General features: G+C 40.3%; 1 protein-coding gene across 1 annotated transcript in view; it reads right to left on the reverse strand.

The window, feature by feature from the left end:
• Positions 1-273: 273 nt before the first annotated feature.
• Positions 274-17531, reverse strand: part of VPS11 (VPS11 core subunit of CORVET and HOPS complexes) — a 620327-nt gene continuing 603069 nt past the window's right edge. The window contains exon 16 of the mRNA XM_044080942.1: positions 274-3809. Coding sequence (XP_043936877.1) covers positions 3642-3809 — 168 coding nt within the window. The 3' untranslated portion in view covers positions 274-3641. The remainder of the gene's footprint in view (positions 3810-17531) is intronic.

Raw genomic sequence — 17531 nt, forward strand, 5'->3', positions numbered from 1 at the left:
TATATTCTTTAACCACTCTCACGTTTTTATAATGTACAATGCTCATAACTGTGCCTACATATTTTATTTGATTTTGAGATATATTTCATTATTTTATCTGCTTAATTTTATCTTCCGTTATTTAAATTTGTTGACTTTGTATATAAATTGCTACTGCTTGTACTGTACTCTTGTGGAGCTTTTCTCTATGGATCTCCGCTGAAAATGGGCCCCTGGCCCAGTTGGACACTACCCAGTTAACAAATGTAATAAATAAATAAATAAATACATAAATTGGACCAAAATACAGCATTTATTGAATTGACACAAGGAAGATTTCTGCACATAGCATTCAATGTCCGGGATACAGACCAAACCAACTATCCAAACTATCTCCATCAACAGAGATGATGTAAAATGAACATTAAATTCAGCAACTTTTCTTTAGTTATAAGAACAGCTTATGCCATCTGCCATGATCCTGAATACCTTCTTCAGTGTCATATGCTTGCAGTCAGAGTGCAGTTCAATACGCCATTCAAACAGACTGTTGTTATTCTATTGTACCGCTCTGAAAGGCAGACTGTATATGTATCCCAGGCATGGTTACTTGACATTAGTTTTATACAATTAAGCGCATAGCTAAGTGTCAGATCAAGAGATTCAGATAATTGAAATGAGACATAAGCGGGGAAAAAAACGCTGTTTTAGTAAAATTTTCTAAGTACAAAAATGTACTTTTAGTTGAAATATGCTGCAAAAAAATACTATGAGTACATTTTACGGACAGAATATTCTACAGCACTGCATCAATGCTTTGCACTATAATGTTCACATTGATCCTCATGTATAAACTGCATGCACAAGAATTTTTACTGATAATCAACTGAAGGATATCTGTTAAGCATTTCATCTGTCATAGTGTGACCTTCATATGTGCATGTTTCAGAGGTAGGAAGAAATTCCAACACTGGGCTAAGAGCAAGTTTGAATTGTTTGTTTGTTTCTTTCAGCATGATATGATCTGGTAGCTTGTAAGGGATATAAAACACCAGCAATATTAATGCAGAATTTAGACTACTGACAGGAATATATACAGTGTTTAAAAATATAAACCACAGACAGGAACCTTGCACAGTATTCTTTCTGCTGTTAGAAACACTTTAAGCTCATAGATACATTCTTATAAAGCCATTTCTGTTTAAATTACAATCTGCACTTTCAAAAGTGTTGAAGGAATTTTGTGCTCTTTGTTTACAAATTCCTCCACTGATCCAAAATAGTACAGTATAAGGGCTATCTCAAGTAAATTAGAATGCTTAAAATGCAAATAAAGGAAAGTAGCTATCAGTCTATAAAGAAAAATACTCTTTTTAATCAGCTGTGATACTTCTATTGACTTAATGTTATAGTATCTGCTTTCAATATTAGTTAATATAAATTAATTTATATGCTAATTAAAGTCAGCAACAACATTTTTTTATTATTAAACTTATCTTTAGGGAATGTAATCCGCATCATGGAAGATCAGTAAATTGTAAAGAAATGTGCAGAGACAAAATGCTGCCATATTACAACAACTGGGATATAAATAATTATCCTGATAAAAATTTCTGGCCTACCAACACGAGTAGTAAGAAGGGACCATAACAGCAGCTTGCCTCCTCCAGACAGAGGAGCAGGAATTCTCCCTGGATGCAGGAGTGTTTGCTGACAAAAGTCAATAGCTTGACCTGCTCTGTAAGTGGATACAAAGAACCCAGGTTAGGATGCATGCAGAATGGTGTCACTCTGCAATTTGTTTGTGTGTGAGAACAAGCAGTGTCTGCACTGAAACACACACAGCTGTTAACTTTGCTCCTACCAAAGGGATGCAGAGCATCCTTCAAAGACGACAAAGACCTGCCGCCCTCCTGTTCTCATCCTCCATGTCACCATCATGTACAAGTTTCAATGTAAGAGGACTCTATCATGATGGGCATTTTAAAGTGGTAACAGAGCACACTGAATAACATCTAATTCAAATTTTACCTCATATGATGAAGTGTTTTCTTAATTATCATTGCATTCTAGAGTTATCAGTGACTAACTGTAAGGTGGAGGGAGGGAGAATACTATAAATGTTTTCAGAACATGCATTTATTACAGACAATTATACATCACACTGCCTGCCAACAAAGCATACACCCATAAAGGCAAAGCCACTGCAAACACTCTCTTCACCTCTCTTGTACAGAAAGGAGTCCACAATCCTAAAGCTTAATATAACCTCCTACGAGGCTGCTTCACTTCTCCCAACATGTGAAAACAGGACAGTGAGACAGAAAGTGGCCATCACAGCCTGCTCCTTGCCCGCCTTACATAGTATGGAAGTGTGTCCCAGTGTGCGTTTAGCTTTACACACAAACATACCTGTACCCAGTAACTCATCCAGTAGTTGGTAAAGGAGGGCTGTGACAGCCACCTATAATTGTATCTAATGCCCCCCCCCCCAAAAAAAAAAAACAGCAATGGAACATCATGAATGCGAGACCATCCAAATGTAAGTCATGCAAAAGCAAGCCTATCAAACACTGAACTAAATTAAATATATCCTACAGACAATAACACATTACAGAAAGTGCGGACACCTCCAAGGACTGTCCAAACTGTCCAAGGAGACAGAATAACTAAAGTGTTCATGTGAAGCACAAATACAAATGGTTAAAGAGGTCTGATGCAAGCTGCTGGGGGAGGTTTAGAAGGGCTGTCTGCAAATATTTCCTTTATTTCAAGATACTGGACAAATGTTACAGGAACAGATCACCATCATAACAGGGGTCAAATTAAACAGAAAATGAAACCGGAACAATGACATGACAAGGACAAGAGGGCAAGTAAAAGAAAGAATGGAAGACCGACAGGCAGTCATGTAGGCCACAAAACAATGATGGGAATAACCGGTTATTGTGAATGGACTATGGAGCTTTCTGTTAAGGGGACAAGTCCATTATTCTGCCTTTGCAGAAACCTGTTCAGGATATTGTATAAAAAACACAAAGACAAACAATGTACAAAAGTATTGATTTACATACAGATGAAAACTAATCATCCTTGTAACAGGATGAGGCAGTTTAAAAAAATCACGTTCCTTTTTTTAGAACCTCTTTCAAGGTGCTGTAAAGTGCACCTTTTCTTCACATGTAAAATGGCCAGTAGAAATAATATAAACATGACACAATGACATTTTGTGGCAACAACAGGACATGTTCTCCGACCACAGCTCACATACAATTACTAGCAAAGAAAAATAACTGCAGACAGTTTTTAGTGCTGAATTATACTTGCTTCGACTTATCCAGAAAACAAATGCCTACAAACATTTTGTTTACCGTAAGCCACAGTCTTCACACCTGTGACGGTTCTCCTTCCTCCCATTTGCCTACATGGCATGTGGAAGGCTTAATTCAACCTGTACCATCTGAGATGTTAGCCTTATAGTCTGCTTTCAGGAATAAGTTCAAAGTTTATAAATACATTTTACTTTCTAGCCTGCCTATGAATACAGATCATGTGGCAGACTACAGCACTCCTACATTTCCCAGCCTTCTTGTAAATCTTGTTATAGGAAACCTTTCCACAGTGCATGTAGTTAATTGCTGAGATGTTCACTCCAGCAGTTTTCATAAGTTACGTTTGCTGTGCATGAGCAGATCCCTTTGCAGACCCATATCAATACTGGCTGTAGGCATCTTTCCACCAGGGGGATCCGTAATCAGTGTTAGTTTGTTAAATACACCACGGCCAAAATAATCAGCAATGACAGAGAAGCCATCCTTTGAGCATTTCAACTGCAGCAGACAAAAAAATGAAGTCATGTTATTTCCTTGCAATAACTATAACTACATCAATAAAAGAAACCTAAACACACATAATCCTCTGTTTTCAGAGAAATTACCATTACTAAAGTGATTAAAAATATACAAAAGAAATTGTGTCTGGTAAAATTCAAAGAGAATTTCTAAGAGCATATGGCAAGTTGCCAGTCAACAGGTTACTAAAATACACTGCACCCCCTTTAAATGATCTAAATCCTAATCCGTATGCAAAAGGGGATGATGGGAGAACAATCCTACTGCAAAAGCAGCTACTGTCTTCTAGATGCACGGTTATATATATATATATATATATATATATATATATATATATATATATATATATACATATATACAGAGACATACATACAAACATTTCAAGCACGGGCATTAATGCCCTTCTAGCCTGCCAGTATACCAAAACACTTGTTCCCATAATGTGTCCAGGCTGTTCTCAAAAATATCTAAATTAGTACTTGCTTTAATGTTACTTGGTAGTCTGTTCCATGCATCAGTTGCTCTCTCAGAAAACTAAATAGCACACTTCTCATTCCTATATCTTTTACATAGGTTGTCTGATGATTCTCTAGTACTTTTTGACAACCGTAAACTTTCCCAGAGGTAGTTGCCTTTAAATGCTCTATATGCCCGAATAAGATCTCTTAAATATCTATAACAGAGACTACAAGTTCAGATATTTTAGTCTTTCATGATAACTTAAATTTTCACATCCATGGATGCCCTCAGTATATTTACGCTGTACTCTTTCCAGTTTACTCATGCTTGTTTTCTTATAAGGTTTCCATATGGTTGTTATTCCATCTTCAAGTTTGGATCTAATGTAACTAACAATGACTTCATCATTTCTGATTTCCTAACTTTATAAATCTTTTTATACAACCTATAGTTCTATGACTACCATTAACCAATTGGTTGAAAAGATCAGAAAAACTCAAAGTTGGATCTACCCTTATACCCAGGTCCTTAAACGAATCTACAGTTTTGATCACTGTGTTCTGTATTAAATATTCACCTTTCAATTTATGTCTCCCAAATCTCATATGCTTAGTTTTTGATGTATTTATCAGCATATTATTATACTGTACTCAAATGGACAATTTACTTAAGTTCTTTTGCAGACATGCTCTATCTGTAACACATGCAATCAGTCTACACAATTTCATGTCATCTGCATATAGATTGCGGAACACCTCAGATGAAAAAGTTAAGTCAGAAATATGCAATCTAAACAAGTAAGGGCCTAGGTCAGAGCCCTGTTGGACACCCTGATTGTACCAAGAACTTCACCTGTCCAATTGCTGTATAATATTTGCCATGTCTTATTTGTAAGCCTTGCAGCTAGCCGTCTTATCAAAAATACATTGAAACCTAGTTGTTCTAATTTATTGATCAGTGTTTATGACCCTGTTAAATGCTGGACTTAAAACTATACAAATTACAAATGTTTCATTCACAACTCTTACTATAAGTTGGTACTAGGCTATCGGCCCTAGGGCCTATACAAGCCTAGCCATATCAATTCCCTGACTATTTCTTCCCAGAATATTTACCTCCCTGGTCCCCTCTCTAGCAGGGCGACTCTCGTGATCCCAGGGGTGAATTTCCCATCTCCCATCCAATCGTCAAGGTTCCTTTTGAAGAGGGCCAAAGCGCTCAACTTGACATGTATGGGCAGTCTATTCCAGAGTATGGGGAGTCTCTGGGTCAGGAACCTATCCCTCTAGCATGTTTTATTCATTGTGATGACCACATTTAGATACCTGGAGCGTGTAGCTCTGAGGGATTGGGATTTCTTTAAATGTAGCATGTCCAACAGCACTGGGTTTGACATGGCCTTGTATGTTAAGCAAAGATCACCTCTGAGTAGGCGATATGCGACAAGAGTATAGCTGGAGTTTTTTTAGATGGTCAGCATAGGGCATCTGCTTTAGGCCTGTGATTCTTTTAGTGAGGTATTTCTGTGGCCTTTCCAGTTGTTGCAGATGTCTTGTGAGGTACATACCAAATGGGGAGTTGTACTCTATAATGGGTCTAATGAGGGATGAGTACAGTGGAGACAATGACAGTACAGTTGTGTACACTTACCATAAATGTAGATGTTCGAGAGTATTCACTGTTGCAGTCATCACATTTGGGTTATCTGCTTGCAGTAGCCCTCAGTCAGCCTGATTATCAAAGTCTTGGGTCCTGCGTTGGCTGCTGTCTCATCTTCCATGACATCAGGTAGTCAGGGGTATAAAGCATGCAGCTGACGCCATTACATCAGTTTTTCTTGCCCCAGATGTCAGGTGCCCCCCTAATGGGAAGCAATTAAATATATATATGCAAGGTTATACCTCCAACAAAAAAGCAAATACACCAAAAAGCTTTTAAGCATATTAAAGGAGAATAGAGATATAGCCAAAAGAATACAGGGGGATGGAGGGAGGGTAACCAGGACTGCAACAGTGAATACACTTGAACATCTACATTTATGGTAAGTGTATACAACTGCACTATGTTCTTCGTGTTTCACTGTTGCAGTCATCACATTTGGGTAGATTCCCAAAGCTAAGGATGGGAGGAGGAATTTAGATAGCATTAGGACCAGCTATAAGGCCCTGCAAGACTGCAGTGGCAAAACCAGCTCTGGAATAAGAGAAAATTGGCAAATGGCAATGCTTAGTGAAAGTATGTACAGAACTCCAGGTAGCAGCTTCTAGGATGTCCCTGGTAGGGACACCTCTGAGAAAGGCTGTAGAGGTAGATGCAGCCCTGGTTGAATGTGGTCTTATCCCTGTGCGATAGGTTTTCCATGCTGCTTATAGCAAAAATGAATGCAATGGCCTATCCATGTAGAAATGGTTTGCTTTGAAATGGCCTTCCCCTCTGCCCCTGCAGCAAATGCCACCAGCAGCTGTTCAGATTTCCTTTGAGGTTTAGTCCTGTCCAAGTAAAATCTAAGTTGTCTGTGCACATCTAAGGAGTGCAGTATCCATTCCCCTTTGTTCTGTGGATTAGAAAAGAAGGTTGGCAAATGAATGGACTGATTAAGAACCACAGTGAATACTACACCTTGGGCATGAAAGACGGATTGGTCCTGAGGGACACCCTGTCCGCATGGAAGATGATGAAAGACTCCACTGCCATAAGGGCCTGTAATTCAGACACCCTTCTTACTGACGTGACTGCTAAAAGGAAGGATGTTTTCCAAGAAAGGAATTTTAACTCTGCACTTGCAGCTGGCTCAAAAGGAGGTAGAGTGAGTTTTTCCAATACAAAGTTAAGGTCCCAGGCTGGAGTTGGGGCTCTCCTGTGTGGTCTTAAGTTTTTGGCCCCACTGAGGAACTGCTTAAGCAGTGGATGAGAGAAGAGGGGTGGTTTTGTGTTGTAATAAGCTGAAATGGCTGAGGCATAAATTTGGAGAAAAAGTAAAGGCCCTAGTGAAGCATCTCAGTTAAGTATTGAAGAATGTACGGTAAATTGGGTGCTGCTGTGCCCATCCCTTGAGTTTGGTTCCAGGAACAGAATCTTTTCCATTTTTCAGCATAAGATTTTCTAGTACTAGACCTCCTTGCCTCCAGAATGACATCCAACACTTGTTTACTGAGGGATGGTAATGGAGAGATCAGGTAATTAGCCAGGCTGCCAGGTTCAGGGTTTGAAGCTGAGGATGCAGAATCTGGCCCTAATGCTGGGACAGCAGGGTAGGGGTCTGAGGCAGGTGCCAGCAGTGACACACTGCGCAAGAGGGGGTACCAGTGTTGGCGTGGCCAGCCTGGTACAATCAGTATCGTCCTTGGTTTGTCCTGTTTGATCTTTAGTAGTACTATGGAGAGGAGAGGCAGAGGAGGAAAGGCATAAACTGATAGATTTTTCCAGGTGAAGGACAGGGGCAGCCACTTTCCAAGCTTGTTTGTGGGGAGTCCTTGTGCATAATTTGTCCAATTGGTAGTTCTGGGGGGAGGCAAACAGGTCTATAACTGGGCTCCCCCATTTGTTTATCAACATGTTGAAAGTCTTTGGTTCCAGGTTCCACTCGTGTGGGTCCATGAGATTTCTGCTTAGTCTGCCAGTGTATTTAGCTTTCCTGGCAGGAATTGAGCCTGTAGGTGAACTTGGTAGCTCAAGGCTGTGTTCCACAGAGCCATGGCTAGTCTGCAGAGGGGGTATGAATGGGTACCCCCTGATTATGTACCACATAACAGAGGTGTTGTCTGTCTTTACCATTAATTGTCCTGGAAGAATGTGGTCCTTGAAGGCTGTCAGAGCATTCTGTACAGCTAACATTTCTTTTTGATTGATATGCAGGTGCATTTGACTTGGGTTCCATTTGCCCTGAATGCATTTCCCTGCCAGGTGAGCCCCCCATGCATAGTCTGATGCGTCTGTTGTTAGGGTTTGGGTGGCAGGGGGTAGAGTGAATGGTAGTCCTTTGTTTTGGTGGCAGGCCTCTGCCCACCAAAGGAACAGTATGATAGGAATCATAGCTTCTAGATCCTGAGAATGTTAACACCATAGGCTTTTCAGATACCATTGTAGTTTCCTCATATACAGTCTTGCATATGGAATTAGGAGAATGCAGGAGGCCACAAACCCCAAGGCTTACAGTATTTGCCTTACAGATAGGAGGGTTTTTGTGGCCATTAGTTTGAAGTAAGCTTTCAAATTAATTTGTTTCTCTGGCGTGAGGAAAGCCATCTGGAAAGTTGTGTTCAAGCTTGCTCCCAGGAATATAACTTGTTGACAGGGTACCAGATGTAATTTCTTTTGTTTATGGTGTACCCCAGACAGGTTAGCACCTTTTGTACAAACACCAGATTATTCAAAAGTATGTCCTGGCTTTCTGCCTGAATTAGACAATCGTCCAGGTATGGGTATATTTGAATATTTCTTTGCCTGCAAAATGCAATGACTGGAGCTAGGCACTTTGTGAATACCCTGGGCACAGTAGATAAGCCAAAGGGCAGTGCAGAGAACTGATAGTGCATGTAGCCTGCTTTGAAGCATAGGTATCTTCTGCAAGATTCCCTGATTGGGATGTGCAGGTAGGCTTCCTTTAAATCCAGTGTTGCCAACCAGGCATCATTGCCTAGCATAGGAAACAACTGGTGAAGAGTTAGCATCTTGAATTTTGGGATCACCAAAAAGGTGTTTAGGATAGAAAAGTCCAAGATAGGATGCCATGAATTGTCTTTTCTGGGTATCAGGAAAAGTCTTGAGTAGAAACCGTGTCCCTTTTCCTCTTCTGGTACAGTCTGAATAGCCTTCATGCTTAAGAGAGAGAGAGTACTTGCTTTTGAGCCTCTTCCCACTGATTTGGGGGGTAGATCTGGCCAACCATTTGGGGTTGGTAACATGTGGAAGTGAAATCTGTATCCTTGGGAAACTATATTTCAAACCCATTTGTCCTGGGTAATGAGTTCCCAGTTTTTGTCTGCAGAGCAATCTTTCCCCCTAAAGGAGCAGTCAGTTGAGAAGGGCTTGGAAGTTTTAAAGTTAAGTCATTGAGACAGTTTACCGTAGGGGGGAGTCTTACTACTCCCTGATTTGGGAGTGTGAGCCCCCCACTGCTTAGTCCTGTGCATACCTTGGGACTGAAGCCTGGGTATTCTGCAGGTTCTGGGTTTGGACTGAAGGCCTGGAAGAGGCAGGAAAGGACCAATTCTTAGAGGGCCAATGCTTACTAAATCTTGGAGGCTGTACTTGTAGGAAATCTTTAACAGTTTGCATAGATTTACCTTTTTCCTCCATCTTTTTAAGTACTTCTTCTGTTTTGTTGCCAAACAGGCGGTCCTGATTTAAGACAGCATCCAGCAATTTAGCTTTAACATGATCAAGCAAAGATTGCTCCTTAAGCCAAGCATGCCTTCTAAGTACAGACCCAGTGACAGCAGCCCTGCAAGATGCCTCTAGTGAATCAAAACCACATTGCAAAGTATGTTTTCCAACTTGTTTAGCAGAATGCATTAAATCCTGTAAATCCTTATTTTCAGCACAGTCAGGAATCAACATCATTTTCTGTTTAAGCACTCCAATAATATGCTGCTGATACTTTAACTTATGAAACTGGCAGTTTAAGGCCCTAATGGCCAAGGTTGCAGAAGTGTATACCTTCTTATCCCATCTATCCAGTGCCCTGGAATCTCTATCAGAGGGGGTAGGAATTTTGGCAGTAGTAGCCTTAATGCCCTTGGGTCCCTGTGAATGGTCTCAGGATCCATAGTCGGATTTTTAAAAAGGAACCTGTGAGAATCAGAAACCCTGTAATATCTATCGGGCTTTCTGGAAGCAGGAAGTAGAGAGTCAGGGGCCAAGCTAGATTCATCATCAACAATACGTACAGAGCCATGTCCAACCCAGAATTGTTGAACATGCTCCATCTTAGCAAAACCAAATCTACTCGAGCTACATGCTCTAGGGATATAAACCTCAACACAACAATGAATAGAACATGCTGGAGGGAAAGATTTCCCTTCGCAGAGACTTCCCTTACTATGGAACAGGGTCCCGATCTACATAAGACAGAGCCCCTCACTATCACTCTTCAAGAGGAACCTTGATGAGTGGATGGGTAACAGAAAGTTCACACCGGGGATCACACCAACAGCACTACTAGATAGGGGCCAAGGTTACTAGCTGCTAGTACAAGGGTCTAGGTAACTACTAAAGGGGCGGTGAATACCGCACAACGTGGCTGGGCTAATATATGCCTTCGGGCAGATAGCTCAGTACCAACCTATGAACCTATAAATCTCCCATGACTAAGGTGTTGGGCTGTATGACAAGTGAATCCAGTAAGTCCAGGTAAATTCTGTACTTTCCTTGGTTGCTGGTGAGCGGCCTATAGCTAGCAATGATGTAGCAGGGTCTTTTGCTTATAGTTAAATAGACATGGAGCAGTTCAAGAGAGTTGTACTGTTTGACCAGTCTCGAGGTCTGCTTGGCTTTAATGAAGATGGATACACCTCCACCTTTGGTTCTTTCAAGCTCATTTTGAGGTCTGAATGTGTGCAAGGCATTGTAGCCTTGCACGGCTGGGCTGCTCTCCACGGCCTTGAACCATGTCTCAGTGGCTGCATAGAGGTCAGCATCTTCTGAGATGAGAAGTGCTTCCAGGGAGTGGTTTCATGTTTAGACTCCTAGCATTAAGTAGCAAAACCTTGAGTTTGTCTCGAGTGGATTTTTTTTACATCAGAAATGTTTTGACACTGCCTAAAAAAGACACTATGGGGGAGGCAACAGCCTTTGCCAATATCTGAAAGCCTAGAGTAAGACAGGTGCAGACCACCACTGACAAACAGTACGGCCTGTTGACCATGTCTTTTACAGGCTGACAGACATTGGATCCCCCTGGACTGACACCACAAGCTAATCCAATTGCTGAAGTCAATCATTTTTTGTTTATACTGTGGCATTGTCTTGAGTGAAGGTAGAATGTCTCACAGAGCTAAGGTCACAACTGCCTGGGACACAATCTGAGAGTTCAGTCATGTCTCTCTTCATATAGTCCAGAGAGGACCATCTTAAGTCATTCACCCCAACATGGACTATGACAGAATCATAATGGTACTTGTTGAGTGACTTAAGTACATGTGTGATTTGATGGATCCTGGCACCTGACATGAGTGACCTTCTCACTGTCCAGCCTGGTGAGAGGGACATCTTTGTCTCTCACTATGGAGTCGCCTATGACCACGATAATAGTTTTTGAGGTTTTGCCTTGGGGGCTTATTTCCTGAGACACTGGTGTATGTGTTATGTGCAGTGGTTTCTAATTGCATAGCAGTGTGTGCAAGTGGTTTATGTTTGGGAGGTCTCTGAACTTTTGGTAGGATTTTAGTGAGTACCTCTGCATACATGGGTTTGTGTGTTATGATCTCATTTTGTATGAGAGGTGAAGTACATGTGTTGACAACGTATTTGATGTCTGGTCTGTTATTACATGAGAAAACTGATTCCAATTTCACGGTGTAATTACATCTCTCACATAGGATATTTGTTTTAGTAGTAGTGGTTGTCAGTATACACGAGCATAGCCGGCTTTAGGCACCAGTGAACCCTGCAGTCGCTGGGGGGCCCCAACCACAACAAGTTATCTTATCTTGACGTTTTGTAACATGTCTGTCAAACCAACAAAAGCTAGTACAGCAATCTTGTATACTTAAGAAACCAAGTAGATAACTATTATTTGTATCTCCTTTAAAATTCAAAGATATTTCTGGTTATGGTAACAGTGTTTTATCAAGTAACAGGCTTCACAATTCCATTAAATATTTTACCATTGATGTAGTGCCACAAACCCTGCTGGTGGATATTATCTCCACTAAAACTAACAACATAGCCAGCATTAGGTACCTGCAATACCTGTGGCTGCAGGGGGCCCCTTTTATCCTCCTTGACTGTGTGGGGGCCCCACAAAAGCTGCTGCTGGTTGGGGAAAAATAAGGATTACAAAAAAAAAATGAATTAATTTCACGAGTACAGTCCTTAACCTGAACATGGCTGTGATATGACCCTTTTAGGATGAAGCTGATAATGAACACAAGAAAAATAAGCACTAGAGGGATCAATAGCCCATAGTGACCAATCTCAGTGCATACCTTGTATTTTAAGAGCTAATGCTTCCAATCTTCAGTGATGGTTTTCTCTTTCAGGGAGTTTTATAAATACTGGCAGAACTCCCGATAATATAACTCGCAACCTCTTTGCTGAAGAATTCAGCTCAATGCAAAATAATAACAGCAGATTAAAGTCTCAAAATCAAGAACACACATTAAATATTATTCTAATCCACTTAAAAAGTTAACAGAATAGTAACTATTGCATCAACATGCATTTTTTGGACAATAGGAAGTGTAAAAGTCTGATGTCTGGATTTATTGCCTGTCTGTAATTCTGAATGATGTACCAGCAAATCAAACTTTTTACAAAGGACAGAGCAAAATTATGAGCAAAATCAGGGAAGGTCTGTGAAATCAGGGACAGTGACATATATACATTACTCCTCAATGAGGTAAATAAAAGTGACTTATCCCTGATGTTGTTTGATGACTGCTAAACAGCAGTCACTAATGTGGTGTGGCAGTATCAGTGTTGCACAATGCATTGCTATTTGCTGAAATAAGTACAACACTAATATTGCTATGACTTATGCTTGTGTGTGTTTCTAAAAAATATCACTGATTTCTTATCTGTGCACACACACAAAGTAATGCTAGACACATAGGTTCATAGGTTCATAGATTAGTACTAGGCTAACTGCCCTTGTGAGCCATTTTAAGCCTAGCAAATCACCCCATGTGAGAATCAAACCCTGCACCTTGTATGTATAAGGTAAACACCTTAACCATTATGCCAACCCTCCCACCCACATACGTTATTCTTCTGGGTATCGGTAATAAAATACAGCTAACAAGTAATTATATTTCAAAAGTAAGGCATAAAATATATCACAAAACATTCAGACATTTAGATCTTCTAGGAGTCTGGTGGCCCATTCTCTCCAGATGGTATAAATGGATACAGGAGGCTCCCTTAATCATCCTTGACTCTGTCAGGGGTGGCCCACAAAAGCTGTTGCTGGTTGGGGAAACATGAGAAGAAATGTATTAATTTTCTGTTTATGATCTTTAACCTGAACAGGGCTGTGATATAACCCTGTTAGGATAACGTCGATAATGGCCACTGCTCTCAACTACACCCATTCTAAAACCAGCCTTGCTTAGATTTGTGCGTATAAAAAACTACTGCAGGTTATGTCTGTGTGTGTGTGTGTGTGTGTGGGAGGGTGCACTGGGGATTGTGTGGTTATTACTACTTTAATTTTCATTACAGTCATTCTTCAGAGGTATGCACAGTAGGTCAGTACAGCTTATGTTTGGCCTAAGGACAGTGTGGTTACTGTTTGTTTTACTTTTCTGACAGACCTCACAGGTGTACAAAAAATGTTACTACAACTTCTGTAGGGGCAGTGTACTCTCTATGAGCAACAAAGTAGAATACATTACTGTAATCATTATTTTTTTCACTTTCCTCACAATAAAACAGGCATGTATACTGGTGGCTGCCTTTGGGGGGGCTATTGGTGAGGAGTGAGGAGGCATGCTATGTATATGTATGTCAGCAGTCTCTTGAAATACATGACTGTGGCAATTTGTACCTCTGCTTTCATCCCAGTCTAGCTCCAGTGGGATGCATAAGCAGTGACTGTCTTTTTTGGGGGGAGGTTAGGGAGGCAGGATGTATTCTGGGATGGACCTGTGTATCCTTCACAACAACTGGCTTGTTACTTTATTGTGAGCTACTGTTTTGTCAGCTTTGAACATTTAGCCTTGGACACGACTTAATACCTTCATTGAAAGACAATAAAAATAAAAATAAGACCGAAATTCTTTTCTTATCAAGATTTTAGTTTAGGCTACCATTGGATTGGGAAAATGCTTTAAAGTGCATCCCAGGGCATCTGTAACCCTATGACTTCCTGGACCTTGGCTTATTTGCGTTATTTCCTAAATGATTACTACTGTGCTGTCTTGGTTAGGAAAGGTATGTTGAAAGGATACCAGGAAAACTAAACATGAACAGAAACACTAAATTTCTTTCTTTGATCATAACTTCTGTTAATGCAATCACTGGATGAAAAGGTTGTGTAAAATGGAAAAATGCATTTCAGAGCATAGAGAAAGTAATGGTGTCTTGAAAAAGCTGAAGAATAAGGGAAAATGTGAGAAAAAAATAATGTGCACTGTACGGGGAGCCCAACATGGGCTGAAACAGAGGTGAGGACTGGAGGGTGTGTGTGTGTGTGTGTGTGTGTGTGTGTGTGTGTGTGTGTGGGGGGGGAGCTGAAACAGTAGGCTTAAGGTGCCATTTCACCCAAGTCCAGACAGTTACATAGAGTTGTTGTGATGCATCATTGTTGCAACTAAATGTCAGCAACTGTGAATGTCCCTTTGTGAGATGGGCCAACATAATTTGGTACATTGACCTGTTGTAATGTAAGAACATTGTAGCTACAGGTCAGACTGTGCATAAAACTCCTAAAAGCTTGCAGCATAAACTAAAAAAAGAAGTTATGTCTTACCACATAACATTCCATCTGTGTTGTTCATCATCTTTCATTCATCACTGATGGGTTCGGTTCTGAGCCCTCGGAACAGAGTTGGCCTATTACCAAGCTTGCGCCAGCCAAAAAAACTCTCGAGCTAAGTCTCTACCCAGAATGCCCTTTTCCCTGTTACCTCAGATCGAGTTTGCTAAGAAAAGGAAGTAAAGCCAAGCCCACTTCTATGCAAGTACCCTAGGGCACCACTTAGACCCAAAGCATCCTCCAGGATCTTTTGGAGGGGGAAGGAAGGTGGGAAGTGATGAATGAAAGAAGATGAACAACACAGACAGAATGTTATAGTAAGACGTAACTTCTTTATCTGATGTTGTTAACCTTCTTTCTATTCATCACTGATGGGACCGAATCCCAAGCTACCTTGAGGTCCACGGGCAGCCCTTTTGGATGAATATTCCTGAGTACCATTGAGTTGAAGGCAGCTCTCCCTCTGGAGACCAGGTCCAATTTGTAATGAATGATAAAGGTATGAGGCTTAGCCCAAGTAGCTGCTGCGCAGATGTTATCCATGGATGCCCTGGAATGGAAAGTAATAGAAGTTGCCATAGATCTAGTGGAGTGGGCTTTAACTTTTGGCATAGATTCATTATGGAGGGAATATTTTTATTTATTTATTTTATTTTACATTTGTTGACCGGGCTAGTCTAGCTGGATGCATGTCTATTTTCAGTAGAGGCCCGGGGTGATAAGCTCCAATACAGATAAATGAAAAACTTAGTACTCAATATACAAAATAAGACTAAATAAAAATATTCATATTAAACAAGCAGCTTTCAGGTACATCAAGAGAAAAATAAAAGAAAAAAAATGACTAAATAGCAGCATTAGTTGTAAACAATGAATATTACAGGTTACAACATAAAATACTGTGAGGACAAAATGCTTATACTATACAATATGCAAGTCTAAAATATAGATAAACAGAATTAATTATATACAAGTATAATGTAAAAGAAAAAAATATTCTTCAGTAGGAAGCGTATAGAGTGACTGGGCACAGTGTAGTTTAGGAGCACATCTATATTTATAGGTAAAATAATATGTATTAGTTTATGAGTAGTGAGGGATAGGCAGAGCTAAGTTTAATTAGGTGGATAGAAGCCTAGTCAGGTTTAGTACAGGGGCACAACCAGTGTGTTCTAAGGTAGGGTTTTAGTCTATTTTTGAAGAGTGATAGAGAGGGAAAAGAGGAAAGGTCGCTGAGAAGATTCCAGGTTTTTCCAACAGCATTAGAGAAGAGAGATTCACCAGCCTTGTTGTTAGGTTTAGAGGTATATAGGAGATTTTTGTGAGGAAAGTAGTGATTTCAGATTTGTGTATGGACTGATGAGGGTAGATAGAATAGGAGTACAGGAAGGTTTATAAAGAGTTTTATGGGCAATGGTTAGTTGATGGAATTTAATCACGTTTTGTAGTTCAAGCCATCCAAGCTGCTTTATATTTATGCAGTGGTGGGTTCTGTAAGGGTTTCCTGTTACAAATCTAGCAATGTTATTGTAGGAAGTTTCCAGTTTGCCGAGGTTATTTTTAGAAAGATTAGCAAAAATAGGTGAGGCAAAGAGGAGGGTAGAGATTAGATGAGTATGAGCTATGGTTGTTCTAGCTGTGGGAGAAAGGTAAGATTTAATTCTATAGAGGGAGCCAAGTTTTTTGTTGACAGTTTTTATTGTATTGTTGCTATGGATGTCAAAGTTCAAATTGTTATCAATGGTGATACCCAATAGTTTGGTGGTTGTGTCGGGTGATATAATGGTGCCATTAGTGGATATAATTGAGAAATCAAGTGGAGAGGACTTGTGAGTTGGATTAAAGAGGAGAAATTTCATTTTTTTAGGGTTCAAAAGAAGGCAACGCTGTGTAAACCATTGTTCAACTGTGTTAAATGCCTTCTGGGTATGAGAGAGAAGTTCAGTTGTGGATTTGGCTGAGCATATAACTGTGGAGTCATCAGCATATTGTATGCATGTGGCTTGGGGGATGGATAAATGAAGGTCATTAGTAAATATTGAGAAGAGGAGAGGTCCTAGTATGGACCCTTGAGGGACACTTAGGGTAACTGGTTGGAGGGTAGAAATAGTCTTATGCCAAATTACTGCCTGTTGTCTTTTATCTAGGTAGGACTGGAACCATTTTATAGACGGTGCATCTAATGATGGCGATTCTAGTATGTTGATGAGAATCTGATGATTGACCATGTCAAATGCTTTGGACAGCTCAATGAATAGTGCTGAAGAAAGGTTATTAAGGTTACGTTTTTTGTTTATGCAATCTGTAAAGGAAAGGAGGGCAGTAGTAGTGCTGTGTGAAGGTCTGAAACCATGTTAACAGCTGGAAAGTAAGTTATTTTGGGTTAAGTGGTCAAGTAATTGCCTATGGATACATTTCTCCATGATCTTTGCTAGGGGTGAGAGAACGGCAATAGGGCGGTAGTTGGAGAGCTCATTTGAGTGTCCGCCTTTATGGAGGGGGATAATATGAGAGACTTTCCATAGGCTAGGTATGTGACCTTCGGCAATAGTCCTATTGATCAGAATGGAAATAGGATAAGCTACAGCTTTGGCTGATAGCTGTAG

Source organism: Protopterus annectens, chromosome 8.part0, assembly GCF_019279795.1.
Source record: "Protopterus annectens isolate FY-2018-M chromosome 8.part0, PAN1.0, whole genome shotgun sequence".
Lineage (NCBI taxonomy): Eukaryota > Metazoa > Chordata > Ceratodontiformes > Protopteridae > Protopterus > Protopterus annectens.